General features: G+C 38.9%; 1 protein-coding gene across 14 annotated transcripts in view; it reads right to left on the bottom strand.

Moving 5' to 3' along the window:
* LRRFIP2 (LRR binding FLII interacting protein 2) overlaps positions 1-19,914 on the bottom strand; it is a 360,344-nt gene that overhangs the window by 212,089 nt on the left and 128,341 nt on the right. For 7 of the 14 annotated variants that reach the window (XM_029589814.1, XM_029589816.1, XM_029589819.1 and 4 more), the window contains 7 exons: positions 16,628-16,678; positions 8,138-8,212; positions 6,897-6,944; positions 6,759-6,803; positions 6,296-6,343; positions 6,137-6,190; positions 1,960-2,028 (listed from right to left, as the gene is read on the bottom strand). The exons of 4 other annotated variants lie outside the window; for them this stretch is intronic. In XM_029589814.1, the coding sequence (XP_029445674.1) occupies positions 1,960-2,028; positions 6,137-6,190; positions 6,296-6,343; positions 6,759-6,803; positions 6,897-6,944; positions 8,138-8,212; positions 16,628-16,678 (390 nt within the window). The remainder of the gene's footprint in view (positions 1-1,959; positions 2,029-6,136; positions 6,191-6,295; positions 6,344-6,758; positions 6,804-6,896; positions 6,945-8,137; positions 8,213-16,627; positions 16,679-19,914) is intronic. 3 more of the 14 variants (XM_029589823.1, XM_029589824.1, XM_029589817.1) reach the window with 2 other exon arrangements.

Genomic DNA, 19,914 nt, shown 5'->3' with positions numbered 1-19,914 from the left:
ACCATAAAAAATATAACCTTCCAGGTGAGGTATTTCAGCTCACAGGAATCTAATTGGCTTTAAAGGAGCTTTCACAAGTGGGCAAGTACCATGTTGATGTACCAAGAGACAGCAGAAGACCTGATGAGAAGTGTCAACTGAATCAAGTCCAACATAAATCTGACAACTAAAGTGAATACATTTTCATCTGTGTCTTGAAGAATCCCATGGATGGGCACTGTCACAATTTCCTTTGGGGGTGGGAAGGGAGGTTACCAATGAACTGAAGGATGTAAAGCATTTGTCTTGAGCCCAAGCTCCTCCTGTAAATTAAAGAGCATGGTCTCTTCCATTCTCTTTACAAAATCTGTGAAGGGGAGATTTTCCAGAAGAGATTTTCTTCTTTCCTATGGAAGGGAGAAGTCTATCAGGAAACACGTTGACCCCCACTGATCAGTCCTCAAGTTCGGATAAGTACCCTTTGGAATATAGAGACTGATCCAGAATCAAAGGTTGACTATGTGACCCAAGTATACATATGGCTCGTAGACAAGAGCTCTCTGAGGGTACCTCATATTTGTTGGTGTCTAGACCCCAATGAACTTCTGCATCTCAGGGAAGTTCCTCCCCCTCCTCTCTGCTCCACTTAAAATTGACAGTGGTAGAGCAGATTCCTATGCCAATGCCCCTCCAGGAACTGGCAACGAAGGGATAAGAGTACCAAAAGAGATTGGACCTCAGTTTGCAGGCTATTTACTATGTTGATGCCAATACACCAATGCACACAACTCTGTGGTCCAATGCTTACTTGGATCCTTCTTTCATGTTACTTCTCAAAAACTTCCCATGCTAATATAGCATAGGAAGCATAAGTGGTCACAACTTCTTGGAAGATCTGAGGGAAATTGGAGGCCGCAATTTCCAAGACCAAGGCGAGGGTGAGCTATCCTTTCTGCAGAAATGCTTAGGGGGATTTATGGCTGCAGCCAGAATCTCCCTGCTTCCAGCATTGTGCACCTAAAGGAAAAGATGTTAATGTTTTAGCCTTCACCCGAAGAAATCAAAAAATTATTTTAATCAAAAACCGACTGACATCCCTCAATACACATAGCACTCATAGGAAAAATGAAAAAAAAAAACAAAAAACTTGAAAATGATCAAAAAGCCTACTTAATGATGTTAATAAGAGAACGATAAGATGAACTGAGAGACCCTGCAAAGAAATTGCATGAAAAAATAAACATTCTCTTTAGTGAAAAAAAGTCACAGCTTTTGGGCTCTGCAGAAAAACAAGAATTTAAGGGGACGTCACGCAACATCCATGATGCAGGGTGATATACTCACATCTAGTACAGAATGGCAAAAGCTTCTAGAAACTATTAACCTCACTGACCCAAGCTCCTCAGACTATGTAACCCAAACTGTGAGGACTTCACATTCTGTTTGTCCTCTATAAAGTAGAGTACATGGATGCTATCTATGTATAGCTAGATAAGGAACTACAAAGAGTGTGAATGAAGAAACCACCACCTGAGTTTCTTACATGAACAGCAGCTAAAATGCAATTATTACTCCACTAAGGGGTTTCAGTGCTTTATATCTGAAAACTATTAGGTAAGCTTTTAGATATTAGGAAACTGAAGTGGGGATATGCACTATGTGCACAAAAAAAAAAAGGATACAATTGCTGATGCAAAGACAGTGAAAAAAGCACTCCCATCTTATACTTAAAATATTAAGGACTATAATGATTAATTCAGATTAATACAACACTAATTTAATACAACACTAATTTATAACAAGCACTACTTTACAATGTCAAAAGTTATTTACTTAAATTTTAAACCAACTTATTACAAAGAATGTGTCTGCAGCACATGCTGTTCTTGTAATGAAATAAGATCTCATTAAATACTGTTTGCTCTGTAAATGACGAAAATTACTAAATGCTGAACAGTCAAGTATGCAAAGCTAGCTCACCACGCTATCACTTCGCCCCCGACCAGCTCGATTTGAGGATGTAATGCTCTCACATTCATCATCTGTACACTATAAAGATAAGATGCCATCTATTAAAACAGGTGTACTAAAATCCTAACAAATCTTAGATGTTTTGGGAATAGGCTGCAAGAAACATTTATGTAAACATCGTTAACAGTAACATTTACAGCAATATCTGCTTTAAAAAAACTTAACAAATAGTCTAACAGCCTACTATACATAAAAAGTTCAAGTCTGATATCTGATGTAGAAGACCATTAAGGAATGAGTCTACAATAATGTACAACTTCTGTATTTCTTTCAAAGCAATGGAAAGATTTTTACAAGTCACTTAAACCACTGCATTAAGTGTCACATTCCAGTAGAACTTTAGTTCCTTCCAGATAGTTTTCTAGACATTACAAAAATTTTAAATGGCTTGATGAAAATTTATCTTAAAATATTTCTTGAGCTCATTTTCTTTTGGGGGGAAGTAACACTTTATTTAATTTTATTTTAAACAAATAAACATATTTATTTATCCGAGGCTCGGCCGGAGTCGTGCGGGCTTCAGTGGAACCTTCTTTTGCCGATCCATCCACGTGTTTTCTTCCCAAAACTATGGAACTACATGCCAGATACTGGAGAAACTATGAACAATGTCAGATAAACACTATATAAACCTTTTCCAAGTTAAGTACCCGTTTTTAGTTTGTTAACAAGTTTAATTTGTAATTGTTCACTGTATCAGACTATGGAATTATTTTCCAGCTGTTTTGTTTTGTTTTATGTAAACTGGTATGATTTACATGTAATGTAAGAATGTCGGTATATAAAAATCCAAAATAAATAAATAAATATGCACTAAGTCATAAGGATACAAATTATATTTTCATTTGTGTTTCAGCATTGAAGACTCTGTAACTACCACCATATTAAAAATGCTCTTCTCTTTGGGCCAGTCAATTGACTCTGTTCCAGTGCTGTTCACTGCCATGTATGTATAGGACCTAATTTGATTCCCATATCAGATCTTCCATTCCATGGGCTTGCAGAAGCAGCATTCAAAACCCCTGGATAGAAGGAGCCCCCAATCATCACACAGTGGTGATGACCTAGTGGCTAGATTTAGTGCCCAATATTGTAAGGCTCCAGAAGGAGCCCTGGTACAAGATCTCTGGCTGATTATTGTCATTGCAGTGACCAGGCTAAGTGAGTTGAAGGAGGTTACAAAATATGAAAAGAAAACAAGATAGTTGTGAAAGGAGGAGCATGGAACCATAGCCCAGTGAAAGTTATCTCCAACTGAGCTGGATTGGAAGGAGCAGAAGAAAACTACAGAGTAACCCCCCCCCCCAAAAAAAAAAAAACCTCCCACTTTTAATCTTTAAGAGAGAAAATAAAGTTGCCTACAGGTATTCTCTAAAGACAGGGAAATAAACAATCACTGATCGGGTGATGTCACCAATGGTATTGATTACATAATTCTTTTCCAGAGCTTTCTTTTAAGCATGTGTGATAATTCATGTTCCCATAGTCATGCAGAGTACCCCAAGTCTGTTATTAAGTGAACAATCTCAATTCCTGAAGAGAAGGTATACGAAGGTATATGACTAGCAATGCCCTGTCTTCAGGGAACACCTGTCACAGGTAAGTCTCTTCACCTTTTCTGAAGTGAAGATGAATCACCTAATCACACTGATGGGACTCTCTAGCTAAGGTATATCCTAATCAAAAAAAAAAAGAAGAAAAAATGATAGTCTTAACAACAAGGTGGAACAACTCTTTGTAGGTTAAAAAATTTTTTTTAAGCAACATGGCAATTCTAAATAGAGGAATGGAGCCGATCTCTAATCCTCTAAAAATCCCTGAAGAACAGACTACCCAAACCTATTGTCGCCTTAGGACAGTATCTCAACAATGCGATGTACATGTGTGGACTGAACTCCACATTATAGCTTTGCATATCTTCTATAGATGTATATCTTAGATGGACTACCAATGTAGCCGTGGCCCTAAAATTGTAGGTCTTGACATTTACGTTTAAGTTTACACTTGTTTGGACATAAGCAAATAATATGTAATCTATCTAATTAGACAAGGTTCTCTTTGACACAACAATCTGGCTTGCTTGCAATTTAAAATGGGTAAGGTTCTTTCATTTTTACAGGCTTGTGGCCATCCTTTCCACTTTCTTGCCCCACTCCTCTTCTGCCATTGTACCCATCCTCCACCATTTTCTCTCCCTCTCTACTCCTCCAGATTAGACTACTCTACTTTATCTACTTCCCATCTTCCCTGAGCCCAACCCCTCCATTATCTCTCTCCCCCTTGCCTAGGCCAAAATTCATTTACATTTTGCTCACATGAACCTCACCAGCCTCCTTTCCAACAGTGTGAGGAAAAGCTGCAGTGGACTCCATTCTTGCCAATATTGTCTCCTCCTTCTGACCCACTCAGGTCAATGCAGACACCACCTCTCGATCATGCAGCTGTTGCAAAGCTGCTGCTACCTCGTTTTACCTCATGTGGGCTAATGATACGGTCACTGCACTCTTTCTGTCATCCACCTACCTACAGTGCCACATTCTGTGCAGAATCTTAAAATTCTGCATGGAAAGAGATAAGCGTGAAAAATTCTGTTATACAGAATTCCCCCAGCCATGTGTTATCATTCAACTAATTTCTAAGTTAGTCAACTACCTTGGGGTCCACCCTTAAGCTGCTCAGTATATTTATGAGCTTCCTTTGTGAAACAATGTCAAAATGTCATTAATATTCAAGTATATCAAAACTGCTTACCTTGCTTTAATTTTTGGATCATCCAATCAAAGAAATTGATAAGATTTCTGACATGATCTCTCTTTGGTACAACTCCTGCTGTCTTGGATCTGGCAACCTGCCTGATTCATGATATTTCACTATATCCTTTCCTTTAGCAACATCTCAATTTTCTCTCCACTGAAGTCCAACTAGCCAGTATTTACTAGCCTCCTCCCAATTTTTACCCTTTTTGGCCCACTTTCTTTTTATTTGCAGTTCAAGTTGGAATCAGTGATGGGATACAGGCACCTAAACATTCATTTCCAATAACCTTGGAATGTTTCCCCTTTAACAGACCCACCGTCTCACTGTTCCTAGTTTGATTATTGCAGCAATTGTCCTGAGGGTGGGAGCAATATACCAGGGCTCCTTCTGGAACCCTGCAATTATGGGCACAAATTTCAGCCACTAGTTTTCACCCTTAATGACCATGACTCCTCCTCCTCCAGAGGCTGTCTTCCACAGCAGCCCCAGCCAACTCAGGGTACATTAGACCCTCATCTGAGAATCAAACTGGAGTCTTTCCGCATAGTAGCACACAGCACTACCAGCCACCTAGTTGGCCCCCTAATTTTCACCTCTAATGAAGAGGGACATTTATACTTACCCAGTCCTCTGGAACCATTCCTGTCTAAAGAGTACTTGAACAGAACTGTTAATGGAGCTGCCAGAATCTCTAAGCTCCTCAATATCCAGGGTGATACCATCTGGCTTCACTATCTTATCCACTTTCCATTTTGCTAGCTTTATTAAACCCTTTTATCTTGGTTTATTCCTTTAGCTATTTGTATCTCTGCTTATGCCTTTGCTCATCTTTCTTACTTCCTTCAACTTTATCAGATATTGCTCCCTTTTTTCCTCTTCCTGAGATCCCTTATATCTTCTGAATGCTTATCCATTCATTCTTACCATTTTAGCCACATCTTTTGAAACCCATAGTTTCCTTTTTCTTGTATTTACTTACCTAACAAACATTTGCTACCTTAATAGCTCCCATAAGTTAAGCCCACTGTTCTACTTAATACAGTTTTTCCCACCCTGCCAGGCCTCCTTAAGTAACATCGCCAATAAGCTAACAGCTACATTTTTCACCAAGAAAATCTCACATTTCCAAGTGCCAAATTAATGCTTTATAATATTTATTAACATTCAAAAGAAATTGTACTTTACATACATTTTCAAAAGGAGTTTGCTTTTGCTGTTTAGCAAAGTATTTCCTGTCAGTTTCTCTATAAACTATTAGAGATCATCTCTCATCTACATCCATGCATGTGTCAGTAAGTGATCAATTAGAATTCCATGATTGCTGTGGCTTAGTTAAGTACACTATGAAACATGCAAGAGGAGCTCTCACCACAGGGCTGCTTCGTGCTGAGCTTGCTCTTGAAGAATAGCTATATTCGGATGGCTAAAATTGCCAAGGAAAAGAATCAACGTTAAAAAGATTCTCAATAGCTACCATGTTAACTCAGACAGTTAAAGGAAAAAGAAAAAGAAAACTGACAACACTTACAACGCGGGAACTGTATGAGTTATGTATACCACCATCATAGAGAGATGCCTGAGAAACAGAGTTAACAGTAACTGGATTTCCAAAATCAGAGCAAAAAAATATAATTATCTTTAAATATGCTCCTATGTAACATTACTAAGATCTGCCATGCAATTATTAAAAGAAAAACATATGCCAAAAATATTGCACTTTAAGATTTCAAGTGCAATTTATTAGTTTCTCTTTCATAAATTGATTTTCTCACTAGCTTCTACTTACTAGCAACAAATTTAAACTACACCTAAATGGCACAAATCACTTTTATCCCACAACTATTGTAGAAATTCCAAATCAATTTTAAATTGACTAAATTGTGGCTAAACATTAAAGAACAGATTAAACTTAAACATTAATGTACATCAAATCCTGTAATTCATACTGCCAAGCTAAACTATTACTTTCCATGCAAATGCTTTATACGAACCAAACTGGCACTTCGTGTCAAACCAGTGTTGGCATTAGAAGATGCCTATGAAGAGAGATGTGATGTTTATGCTTTAAAAGAAGCCAGTGAAAGGGATCTAAAATTATGCAGCATTCAAACATTTACTAATATACTAACCTGATAATTCTTAGATGTTGCCAATGGAACACTGTACAGAGATGATGACTATTAAGGGGGAAAAAAAAAATCTAACTTCAAGCCTTGCTTATACTGTATGAAAAAGATGAGCAGCATCAAGGGCATGTTAAATTATAGGCTTTGCAGAACAACTTTACTTGGAGATTGACCAATCTCTGGGCCAGTGGCTAGATAAAATTAATTCATGCTACAAAAAGGCTTATAAGATTTCAAGATATTAAAAAGATTTAAAATGTCAATGGACAAGCTGATCCCCTAGCTCCAGCTGTAGTGGTGGAGAAGGAGGTCCAAACTGGATCAGGCAAGGCTGGCAGAGCTCAGGCATTATAGAGGGAGGTAATATGCTCAAGCTTTATGAGGAAGGGAAGACTTGCCACAACTGAAGCAAACCTTGCTGGACAGACAGCAGAGCTAAGTATTAGTTGAGGAACTTTGCCTCTTGCCTTCAAAGCCTGCTAGGGTTCAAGTAAAGACAGAAGCTTACTGACTATGATGGAGGATGATAAAACAGGAAAAATGTGAGGCAGGGAAGAAACAAAGATGCCTCCAACAAAATATGATCAAGACCCTTTTTTCAGTCAAAAATCAAACATGGCATTATGTCTAAGCACAAAACAAAAGGGGACAGAAACAATCTGCTGATTGAATGGAATACTACCAAAAGTCCTTCCACAGCACATGACATCTCTTATGGTATAAAGCAACCACAATATCCACAATGAATATGCATGAGACAGATTTAAGACCAACTGAATACAAAATTTATTTCTCATGCATATTCATTAAGGATATCCTGAAAACCCTACTAGTTGTGGGGAGGGGGTCATCAGGGTAGGCTTGCACAGCAGTGAACTAAAGAAACTATATTTTCAAGGAACTTTGATTATATTTTTGAAGAGGAGGCGACAAGGGTAGTGCATAATTAGTTACACAAGACAAATTCTGCATCATTCCATACATCTAATCTTTTGACAGAAAAATACTATTTAGAGAAAGTTATGTTTTTCTTAATCAGTTTGGTATAAAGCCAAAATCTAACTATATTAAAAAGCTGAATGGGATATTATGTAAAATATATCACTATCACCACTAGATTTCACTCACCATAAAAAAAGTTAAATTGGACACATTAATACATATTGGAATTTACATCAATATTCAATAAACTGTTAGAATAAGCTGGTTATTAGCAAATAATGAAAGAAAACACAAAGACAGACCCGAGTGTGGTAGGTAGTGGTGGGTTTGCTATAATTAAGGCTGCTATAGTTTCTTTTATCATGGTAAAATCCACTCTGTAAAAGAAAGAGATCATTCTCATAACATTGCTCAGACATGTATTTTCAACTCCCACAACAAGAATTTTCAACTGAATATGATGTTAAACCATTTAAAAAAAGGAAATTAGGGTTTATATAAGTAGGCAAGATTTCTTAAAGTAGGTTCTTTGTATTTTTTAAATTTATTTTAATGTCTGAAGTTATTTAAAAACATTGTTGCTATGCCTTCTCGCTCTTGTTATAGATCTGAATGAGCTAGACTCCCAGAATATCATGCTGCAATAGCTAACAACTGCCTACACATTTAAGGCCTGTTTGAAAAAAGGGCTTTTCCACATTCTGTACCTACTGAACAAAAAAATCTCTTGACTGTGGCCCTTAATGTGTTAATGAAGTTCACAATATTTATGATCTTTCCTGCTGCATCAAATAAAATTTAACAAAGTTAAAATGGATCATTCCTAACATTCTATTTGCTGTTTTTCACCTCCGCTGGGCATTTGGCAGAGGATTTCAATGTACTGCCTACAAGGACTCCAAGTTCCTATTCCTGGGTAGTGACTCACAATACAAACTCATCATATACCGTACATGTAGCTGGGATTATTCTTCCCTATGTGCATCACTTTATTCTTTTACACATTAAAATTTCATCTGCCATTCAGTTGCACTTCTCTTAGTGTCTCACAAGGTCCTTCTGTAGTTTCTTGCAATCCACTGCCTTTTTAAGAACTTTGAATAATTTTGTCAACTGCAAACTTGATCACCTCACTCATCGTTTCCTTTTTCAGACCATTTATGAATGTTAAACAGCACAGGTCCCAGTACAAATCACTGTGGTATTCACTAACAACCTTTCTCTATTTGAAAAATGGACATTTTCATTCTACCCTTTTAACCAGTTACCAATCCACAGTAGAACACTGCCTACTATCCCATGACTTTGTAATTTCCTGAAAAGTCTCTCATGGGGGACTGTCAAATGCCTTCTGAAAATCCAAATACACCATATCAACCAGCTCACCATTACTTACATGTTAATTTATGCCTTCAAAAAATTCTAAAAGATTGATTAGACAAGACTTCCCCTTGCTGAAACCATGTTGACTCTTCTCTATTACGCCATGTTTATCTATATGAGGCTTGTAACATTTTGCCAGGCATCGACATCAGATTCACTGGCTAGTTTCCCGGATTACTCCTGGAGCCCTTTTTAAAAATCAACACCACATTGGTCACCTTCCAGTCTTCAGAAATTGTGGCTTTTTTTAAATGCTGCTGGAGTATTAGTCCATTTTGACATCTCCACTGCGTGGCATGATCTGTTAATCCACTATATGTGGATAAGGTTGGAGAGAGATAGAGAGTACTTTCTTGGTTTAAATCTTATTTAAAGGACAGAAGTCAGCAGGTATGAATAGGTGAAGAATGTTCTACCTGGCATTCATTAACATCCAATGTACCCAGTGATAGTCTTCTTCTGTACTTTAACAAAATGTTACCGCCCCGCACCCAGGGCCTTTTTTTGTCTACTGTATTTTTATATGCTGATATTCAGCTTTATATTCCTTGTTCGAGAGATGGAACCTTTCATCATATATTATTTGATATAATTATGATGAGCACAAAAAAACTGGTTAAATGACTATGGGTTGATGCTAAACTTCCATAAAATGAAACTGTTAGTGGCTGGTAAGCAAGCTCCAGCTCAGAATTCAGTTTCATTATCTTCATGTAATATTGTATTAAACACTGTTACATGAAAAGAAAATTCTTGATGTTTTATTAGATTCTGCCCTGACCTTTAAGCCCTATAGTCAGCAGATTGTGCGAGTGGCTTTTTAAAAATTAAAGCTAATAAGACCACTGAAATTTCTATTTGATAAGAATATTTTCCAAACTCTCCTGCAATCTTTAGTCCTAGTACTAATTGTGTAGTTGGTTCAGCATGCTGCCACAAGGGTTCTAAATGGGTCACAACTGCATGATCATATGACCCCCCATATTAATAGATCTTCATTGGCTGCTCATAACATGTCAAGCAAAGTTTAAACTTTTAACACTCATTCATAAATTAATATATGGGGATCGGGGGTGTTCCCTCCATCATAAATTGTGTTGGTACAATCTTGTACGATTCTTGACTATCCCTTCCCCTCTTGAGTATAAACTTTAGCAAACGTTAACAAGAGCATTTTGTATCGCAGCACCTCTATTATGAACAGTGTTCCAGGTAATGTGTGAGGGCAGAGTGAAATTAAGGATTTTAGGAAGTTTATTAAGACTTTGTTTAGGGAAGTTTTTAAATTAATTTAGAATTATAGATTTTAGTGTAAGTGCTGGGATTAAATATTTTTTGTGTATTACATTGTTACCCGCTCTAGAAAATTTTATTAGAAGCTGCGGACCTCAAGACTTAAAATAAAGTTAGTGATTTCATGAATCTGGGCCCAATGATTTGTTACTCTTCAATTTGTCAATCTGCTCTGTTACATCTTCCATTGTCACATTTGTTTTAGTTGCTCAGAATCTTCACCATTAAAGAATGTTTCAGGTGTGGGTAGGTTTCCAACATCCTCCTCCGTAAAGGTAACGGCAAGAAATTCATTCAGTTTTTCTCTTATTTCCATCTCCTCCTTGAGCACCCCTTTTGTTCCTCAGTCATCTAGCGGCGCAATTGACTCCCTCATAGGATTTCCTGCTTCAAATGTACTTGAAAAAGTTTTTATTAGTTTTTACCTCATGGGCAAGCTTTTTCTTAAGGTCTCTCTTGCCCTAACTACTGTTTTACATCTAACTTGCCAGTACTTATGCACTTGCCTATTTTCATCATTTGGATCTGCTTTCCATGTTTTGAACGATGCCCTTTGAGCTTTAACTGCTTCCTCTACCTCTATTAAACCACACAGGCAGCAGTTTGGTCTTCTTTCGACTTTTTAATGCATGGAATACATTTTATCTGGGATTCCTAAATGGTATTTTTAAACAATGTCCACACTTCATACAAACTTTTAATCCTAGCAACTGATAGTAACAAATCCTTGAAGCATCCTGAGAGGCCAGTTAGGTACTAAACCACAAGCAGCTGATATGCAGAGATGAGGATATACAGTAAAGCACTGAGGAAATATTTTCTGGAAAAAGGATCTAGGGTTCATGGGTCCCTATTTGGGGGAACTGAAAAATGTACCTCAATTTCTGAATCTCTGTAAGTCAGATTATACCACTACAAAGTGGTGGGTCAACTGACTTTCACCCTCTTATTCAGTGAAGAAATAGTGAGGGGCGTTTGCCAGGCTTGTATTTGCAAATCTGAGTATTTGAAGAGTCAGAATAGCCAAAGTTTGCCTGGAATATTAAAGTATCTCAAACTGGTTTCTCTTGTACTTCTATACAGAGCCTGGGGCATTTTCCAAGAATGTCAGGAAGATGAAGAGAGATGAAGAGTTTCTAATTGGTGGAGACAGACAATATAAGACTAAAAGAGTCCTCTAGGTCTGGGTCTATGATGTCAGTCAAGCTGTAGTTCCCAGGAGTATTTTGGACTGATCTCTGAAGGGGGAGATGCCTTGAGAAGCTTCCTGCTCTGAGGCAGATCTATTGTCGTAGTTATGCTCCTGTCTGAAGACAGAAGTTTGCTCTATACTGACTCCACATGATGTAGAGAATACCAGAAATGACTGCACTAACATATATGAAGTCACAGGGATAAACAAAGTTTGTCAGGTACTGGATTAGTAAGTCCTGAATCTTTTGCTGAGATCCTCCTTTTAGATCAGCATACAAAGAGTTTAGATGTCATGCCCAACCCCAAAGACAACAGTGTCATCTATACCTTGGCCATCGACCCAGCTGTCAATAGCAAAGAGGACAACATCAAGGCAGCAGGCACATGTGACAGAAGAGTCTCTACAAGTACAGGCATTGATGCCTCAGGCACTGAGCAGCATATAATGATACACTGGGCATCAAGAGGGATGGATCGCCCTCATCAGCCCTAAAGGGACAACTAGGCCACAAAAGCTTTGCAGTCTGATTTTGCAGCCTTACAAAAGCCCTCACACTCCCTTGACAGACCATGCCTCATGCACAGTGGTCTGAGGATTGCTGATGTGTTTCAGACTGATCTGGGTGCAAAAGCTGCAATGTCTACATTGACAATGAGAGTCCTCTTTCGTTAGACCATGCTTCGTTTACGGTAGCTTGACAGTGAATGTGTTTCAACCTACCCTGATTCAATTCTAGCTCCACAGAGATGGTGGCAGCTTTCCTCAAAATTGAGAAGCTTAAGGGCTGCTGACCGATTTCACTGCTTCAGAATAATCTAGTCTTCCCAGCCATCTTAGAACAGTTTTTTGCATTGTGATCTACACTTAAGAAATGCAGGCACGTCTTCCCTGTGATGGACATTTTTATGTCATTATCAGTATAGCACTTAAACTCTATGGCTCTTTTTGTCAGTCATGGTAGGGAAAAAGGAAGTAGTCAAATTGAAATAAAGTTCTCTACAATAGATGGCAGCAGCCTGCCACTGTCGAGAAAGCAAAAAAAAAAAAAAAAAAAAAAGATTAAACTGAAAAGGCTATATTTTCTGAGGAAACCTTATGATCAAATAATCAAAGCACTGGACAACCCATCCTACTGTGCCCACAGAAGAAAACACACTAAGGGGACCTTACTCGACCATTGGTTATATGCTATACACACATGTGAAGAGTAGAGCACAAAATGTTATTCAGAGCAATGCAGTTGCATCCTCAGTGCTGTCAGCTGACATCACCTCATAAGTGTGGCTGACTTTCCGGCTCATCTATAGAGAAAAAGGAAACACTACAGCACACTGCCAGAAAAGAAAGACAATAGCTCTGAAAAGACCAACACAGCAGCTAATTGCAACATTAAGTGACAAAATATATCCATTGCTCTGGGAGGAAAATGGATTGAGACACTGCATGAATGAGGGCCTTTGTGCTTTTTGTGGAAACCTCTGAAAATACATTCTATGTTGGCACCATCAGATATGGTCACCATCAATTTGACTCAGTGATTCACCTTGTTTTCAGAGAAATATATATTAAAGAAATAATACCTACCTATTTACAAACTAAAAGGGCATAATGTAAATGTTTGCTTTTCTCACATCAATACTAAAATTAACTAGATTATGACACCTAACCAGAGTAACCCCTTTTTCATAAGGGAATAGATTACGTTGGGATATTTCTTGGTGGAGTCTCACAATTCTATATATTAAAACTAATCAGAAGACCCTTGTAAGACTATATTGCAAACTAAAAAGTAGACATCCTAAAACACTAGATCACTACAAACAAAATCACTTCAGCATGCTATTACATGGTTCAACATACACAATGTAGTATGTAGCTTTAGATTATTCACAGGAGAATTTTCCTCATGCACTTATGAATTCTCATGTACGTTTGCAGTGAATCAACAAGCACTCAGCGTTAAAAACAAGAAATAGTTAAATCATGCTTCTACTTTAAAATTTTGAACAAAACTGGAAGGTTTATTTTTTATTTCATATCTGTAAATTTTAAAAGCAAGAAAAAGTTAAATTTAGAACCAGGGGCAGAAAATCTATAAGTAATATAACATTTAAAAAAAAATCAGATTTTACTTTAATATATTTTTTAAGAAGCTACATATTGACATTTAAGATATGTTAAAGCTCAAAGGTAACGCAGTGGAATAGTAACTTCAAATAGATTTTTGGGGGATAGTTTTCATCTGAGACTGTTAGGGAAGCTACATGGGCTGGACAAGCTGATAGTGACTGATGCTTCTCTTTCTTCCCCACATATTTAGGACAGTTCCAGAAGTCACAGTTCGCAGCATTCAAAACATTACCTACTTTCCTTTTGCACAGCTGTACTGGAGATTTTTTCTTTGGTAAAGACTTAATGGGTTGAGGAAAAAATATTGGAAGGTGATATGAGATTACAGGATTGCTGCCAGGGAAGGTTATTGGTAGGAATGTGTGTTGTGCCCCAACACCTTGATGAAGGAGGGCCATTCTCTCTGTGAAAGAGGAGAGTAGGCATTATTGCCTTAATTCTTGAGGAAGAAGGGTTTCAGGCAGGTGGAGAGAGAGTTGTTCTGGATATGCTTCAACCTTCAGAGAGGCGGGTTGGAATAGGGAAGAGGCAAACTGGGGTAGATGTTATTCTGGCTATTTTGTAATAGAGGAAATACTGTATTTTAAAGTGGGTTTAACTCTTTAAAAAGATTTTAGACATTCTTGTACTAAATATAGAAAGAGCTAAAGGGCAAATTTTAACAGCCCTATGCATGGCCAATCCGGGAGATAAGCGCGTGACTGGCATGTGCGCGGATATTAAGAGGCCCGCAGCCACGCGCATATCTCCCAGTATGCAGTTAAAGAAGGTTTGGCAAAATAGGAGCAGGCCAGGACAGCACCATCAAGTCAGTGTTGCACACAAGTGAGCACTGGGACTGGGGTCTGACGACCATATAACTTGCTGCTGCTATGGACTGCGGGCAAGCATTAAAACAAAAAAATCTAGCATAGTCAGCAGGGCTTTAGGGGTCAGGGCTGAAAGGGTAAGAGAGAGGCACGTTAGTTTAGTAAGTCTTCTCCCTTACAGGGGCGAACTGGGAGGGAAATGGGAAATGGGCCTATTGTGTCACTGCACGCTCTAGATGGGATTCGCGCGCACATGATCTAAAATCATACACACGTGTGCGTGGGTAGCCAATTTTATAGCATGCACACATACATGTGCATGTTATAAAATCAGCAAGTCAATGCGCGCGCACTGGCAAATGCGTGCGCCCTTGCAGCAGTTTGAAAGTTACTGTCCCTATTGGTATGTCATGTCCATCCATCTGTCTGTAACTTTGTAATAAAAGGCAAAGAGCTATAGCAGCTAGTCTTATTCTTTGGAAGATTTCAGCACTATCCTGTCACAGTTCCATATTCCCAGTTTTACAGGTGCCTGTGCCATCAATGCAGTATATGGATATTTTACAGATAGAACCATGAGAGAGATGCATTGGTAATGGCAGACGGAAAAAAAACTCCACTAGAGATGAAATGTCTCAGACACCACCAACTTCGCAACAGATTTGAGCAACAGCAAGCAGACAGACTCGCTAATGGATGGGACAGATGGACACTGGGGATATGGACATGAGTGGGCACACAATGCTTTTAGCATAAGAATGCCTCTCATAGGTGTACACTTTACGTACTTGTTATTCTTTTGTAATTTAACTTATGATTTGTTTTCTAAAGCTGCTCCAAGACTTTGTGAGAATATTGGAGGGTAAAATAAAAACCGGTATTTAAATTGAGGCTTCCTGATCAGTGATTAAATTAAATCCATCCTGCTCAGGATTCATGTCACAAAAACAAAAGACTTAATTGAGCAGCCTGTGAAATCTAAGTGCATGTGAAGTGAGTGAATGTTCATTAGCAACACAAACTAAATTTTAAGTGCCAATTCTATCACTATGACCTTTAATTTTTGTAAAGATGCGCTTAAGGTAACAAAAGTCATCTTACAATTGATACTGGTGGGTTTTACGCATTAATGTACAAGTTGTAAAAACCTAGGAGGTAATACTAAGATCTATCCAATGATATCTCTGATGGCTCGAATTAAGGTGATATCTGGTGATTAAAACACCCTTGATTTTTTTTTTTTTTTAAATACCGGTAGGCTATAGGCTATTCACAAGTTCATTCATGGAAAAGGATTTTCATCTTGTTCTTCAAATTAAGAAATTGTATCAGTTTAGGCATCTGTGGAGGAAAATAATGTGAAAAATCATGACTGGTATCTTTCCACAGTGATGAATTTCAAAATAAGGGGGATGCCAAAAACAGTCTAGCAGATGACAGCAGTACCAGATACAATCTTGTATCATAAAATGAAAGGTATTTGACTTGTAAATTAAATGAGTCAAAACCCCAGAACAATCAGATATGGTTATGTAACTGAAAATAGAAAAGTAGCAGATAAGGTGATTAAAGACAGGTGCAGGAAAAAACAAATCTTAAATTGTTATATTAGTGCACTTCAACTCACACTTCATTAACAAGCCAATTCACCAAGGGGGTAATTTTCAAAAGGATTCATGCATTTAAAACTAGGATTTATGAGTATAAATGGACTTTTGAACATTGTTACAATATATGCTATTGAATTGTCAACAGGTTTTACATGTGTAAATGCACTTTAAGCGCATAAATGGACTTTAGAAAATTGCTATGATATATGTTTTTACATGTGTAAATCCTTTCAAAAATTACCTAAGGGTTTATTTTTCTCCATTCAGTGACTATGGGAAAACAGCTTAGTCAATCTAGCCCTTAATGTTAAAAACTGCAAATTGGCAAAACAGTTTATGAAATATTTGTCATGCTTAGAAAAGATTACATACAGTCACTGAAGTTCTGTTGGACTTCGAAGACTTATCCCTCACATAATCAGACTGGTATTGCACAAATGAATTTATGAAAATATAGGTACAAGAACAGAAAAAATAATTGTGTTAATAGCATAGTGAATGAACAGAAAGACCAAAACATCCCATCTAGTCTGCCCATTTGATTTTCATATATTTGGGTAGGTATGCATTAGAGTTCCTGCAGGGAACCCAAAAACAACTCCCCCCCCCCCCCCCCACACACACATCATTTGATTGACTTCTCCCCACCCTTTTCCTACCACTCTATATCCTCTGAGATAGTGGATCAGACAAAAAGAGAGAAAGCATTTAGAGCCAAGGCTATTGACTTAATAAGTTTTGCATCTTAAAGAAAAACATTATCTTGCCAACATGTAGTTACATTGTATTTTATGCTCAGGAACTGCGCAGGAGATATTACATTTTTGGTAAATGTAGTTAAAAGAATTAATGACACTGAAGAAACCTCACAAATAGTATGCATTCTGATTTTGTTTCTATATACTTAAAATGGCCACCCATTTACTTAGTTGATATCAGATCATTCCTTGCTATTGTTAGGATGCCTCACATTTCAGGGATGAGAAATGTAGTAGAGCACATTTATCTGGAATGGTTGGGACAGAGGCCATTACAGATAAAATAAATGTTTCTTACTCTCAATGGGTATTCTCTGCAGACAAGATTATCACCCACACAAGTAGATGGCATCATTTAATAGAGCATGTCCTAGAGATTTCAGGAAAAACCTTGTTTTTTCCTGGCCTGTGCAGCACTTCCTGTCCAGCCATCACCATCTGGACACCTCCCCCCCCCCCCCCCAGTCCTATAATAGCTTAAGCAAGTCAACTTCAAAAGGGGAGGAAAGTGGGTAAGTGTGGCTGATTATCCTGTTGTCCACTGAGATCACCTGTTAAAAAGGTAAGCAGCTTTGTTTTCTCCAAGTATAAACTGGATAAACTGACTACATAATATGAATTCCTAGCTAAGGGTTATGTTAAACAAAAAAAAACCACAAAAAAATTACAGCAACATGATTCAACATGTGGACAAGAATTTCTGTTGAGTGAAAACCATTTTACAGTCCTTTAAAAATATATTTAAGAAAGACCCAGTAGGGGGAATGGAGTCTGATTATTTCTCAAAAAGACTGTATAGGGCAGACTGGACAACTTACAATTACAATGGGATTCAGTCAGTGTCTAGATTGGTGTTTCCCAATCTGTGATCTGAGGGACTGAAAAATGTGTCTCTTAATAAGGCTCTACTCCTGTATAGTATCAGGAGCAAGTCAGATCAGCAGAAGAGGTAGCTTGGGGCCTGAATATCAGCAAGTGGGTAGCTGGGGTCTGCCCAGGCTGAGAGATCAGTGGCGGGGGGGTGGGGGGGGGGGGTTTGAGGGATCATGGTAGTGGCTACACATGGCAAAGATTAGCACCAGCTACAACAGAGTCAGGAGAGAGACTGCTGGAAAGGAGCTGAGGACAGAGGCTGGTGGAAAGGGGCTGATGGAGGAAGAGTTAAAGGCTGGTGGAGAGAAGTAGGGCAAGAGAGAAACTAGTAGCGAGGGCTGGCAGGAAACTAAAAACAGATGGGTTGGGGGTGGAAGGAGGGAAGAGAGAAACTGGTGGGATCGGGCTGGTAGTCACAGGGAGAATAGTGGGGACATACTGGGGCTCCTAAAAGTTTGGAGCTTGAAAAAGGGGTCCACATGCTCAAAAGGCTGGAAACCTATGGTCTAGACCAGTGATTCTCAACCGGTGTGTCGCAGCTCTCAATGTGTCCCACAGCCCTAGTTATATACTTCCCTTTATCTTTTTCCTGCCCCCGCGGGCCAAGGGGAAACCTCCTCCCTTCTTCCTGCCCCTGCGGGCCAATGGGAAGCCTCCTCCCTTCTTCCTGCCACTGGGAGAAGGAAGCCTCTGATTGGCCGGTGGGGCAGGAAGAAGGGGGGCATCTCATAGCCTGGGGGTGGGGTGGTTTGAGGGGAGCTGGGAGGAGTGACAGTGTCCAGGCCTATGGCGGCAAAAAAAGCCTGACCCTGTGGCCACTACGTGGAAGTGCTGAAATTAAACACAGCGATGAGCCACAAAGAAGAGGCCAGCCATGCCAGGAACTGCAATAGAGGAGGAATTATCCAAAGCGGCAGTGAGTCATAAGCACAAAGAGGCCGGTTGCGCCTCTGATTCTCCTCCCCCCCCCAATGCAGCAGTGAGCGCAGCAGAACCGCGTTTAAAGTAAAAGTGGCACTCAGCCACGCTGATTACAGATGGGGCAATTGGAGCTCCCAGCGGCCATAAAAGCAGACAGATGGGGGGCTGCGGGAGCCTAGGGATATCCCAACAGCCAGAAGAAAGGCTTGAGTGCTGTAGCATATTTTTCTAAAATAAATGTTTGCTGCTTCACTGCAGCTGAGAAGGCAGCAGCAGCACTGGGAAATCTGCCACTGTGAAATTAAAGGGGAAACACAGCATTGGGGCTCTAAGCAAAGTGTGTGTGAGATACAGAGAGAGACTGGGCAGGAAGGTGACTGGGGCGTGTGTGAGAAAGACTGGGCAGGGAAGTGACTGGGTTGTGTGTGAAAGAGACTAGGCAGGGAAGTGACTGGGGTGTGTGTGTGAGGCAGAGAAATAAGACTAGGCAGAGAGGTGACTGGTGTCTGTGTGTGAGACAGAGACTGGTCGTAGGGTTTAATTGGGGTGTGTGTGTGAGTGAGTGACTGACTTGTGGGCCCTGAAGAAGAGGACCGTGAGGACAGAGCTTCAGCAGCCACTGCTGCTCCTTGTATGTGCTTTCAAGGGAAAGGAGTAGGAGAGTTGCTGGAGAGGGTAAGTAAAGGTGGCATTTTAAGTTTATTTTTCTTGATTGACTGCCATTTTAATTATTGAGTATTATGTGATGTGTCTGCTGTTTTGAAATATTTTATTAATATTTGGCCAATTTTTAATAATTTTTATGAGTTTTAATTGTTTGATGATATTCTGTTCATCAGCTGTTTTGAAACATTTATTAATATAGTTTTACAGTTATTTGTGTGGGGATCTATAGCAGCTTGGCTTGTTAGGTGTATTAGTGTTTAGGACCTGATTTAATATTTGTAGTGTTGCCTTTTCATAGATAGGGTTGTTATGTGTTCCATAATGCAGGTGTAACTTTGTGCAATTTAGTTTCTGTGCATTATTGCAGATCCTGGGACTGTTAGGTGCTATATTTCTCTTTGCAATGCAAACCTGGAGAAATGGAAACAGAATGGCTTTTTT

The sequence above is a fragment of the Rhinatrema bivittatum genome, chromosome 2 (genome assembly GCF_901001135.1).
Source record: "Rhinatrema bivittatum chromosome 2, aRhiBiv1.1, whole genome shotgun sequence".
Lineage (NCBI taxonomy): Eukaryota > Metazoa > Chordata > Amphibia > Gymnophiona > Rhinatrematidae > Rhinatrema > Rhinatrema bivittatum.
Note: the sequence above shows the minus strand (reverse complement) of the source record. Positions and strands in the feature narration are given on the sequence as shown.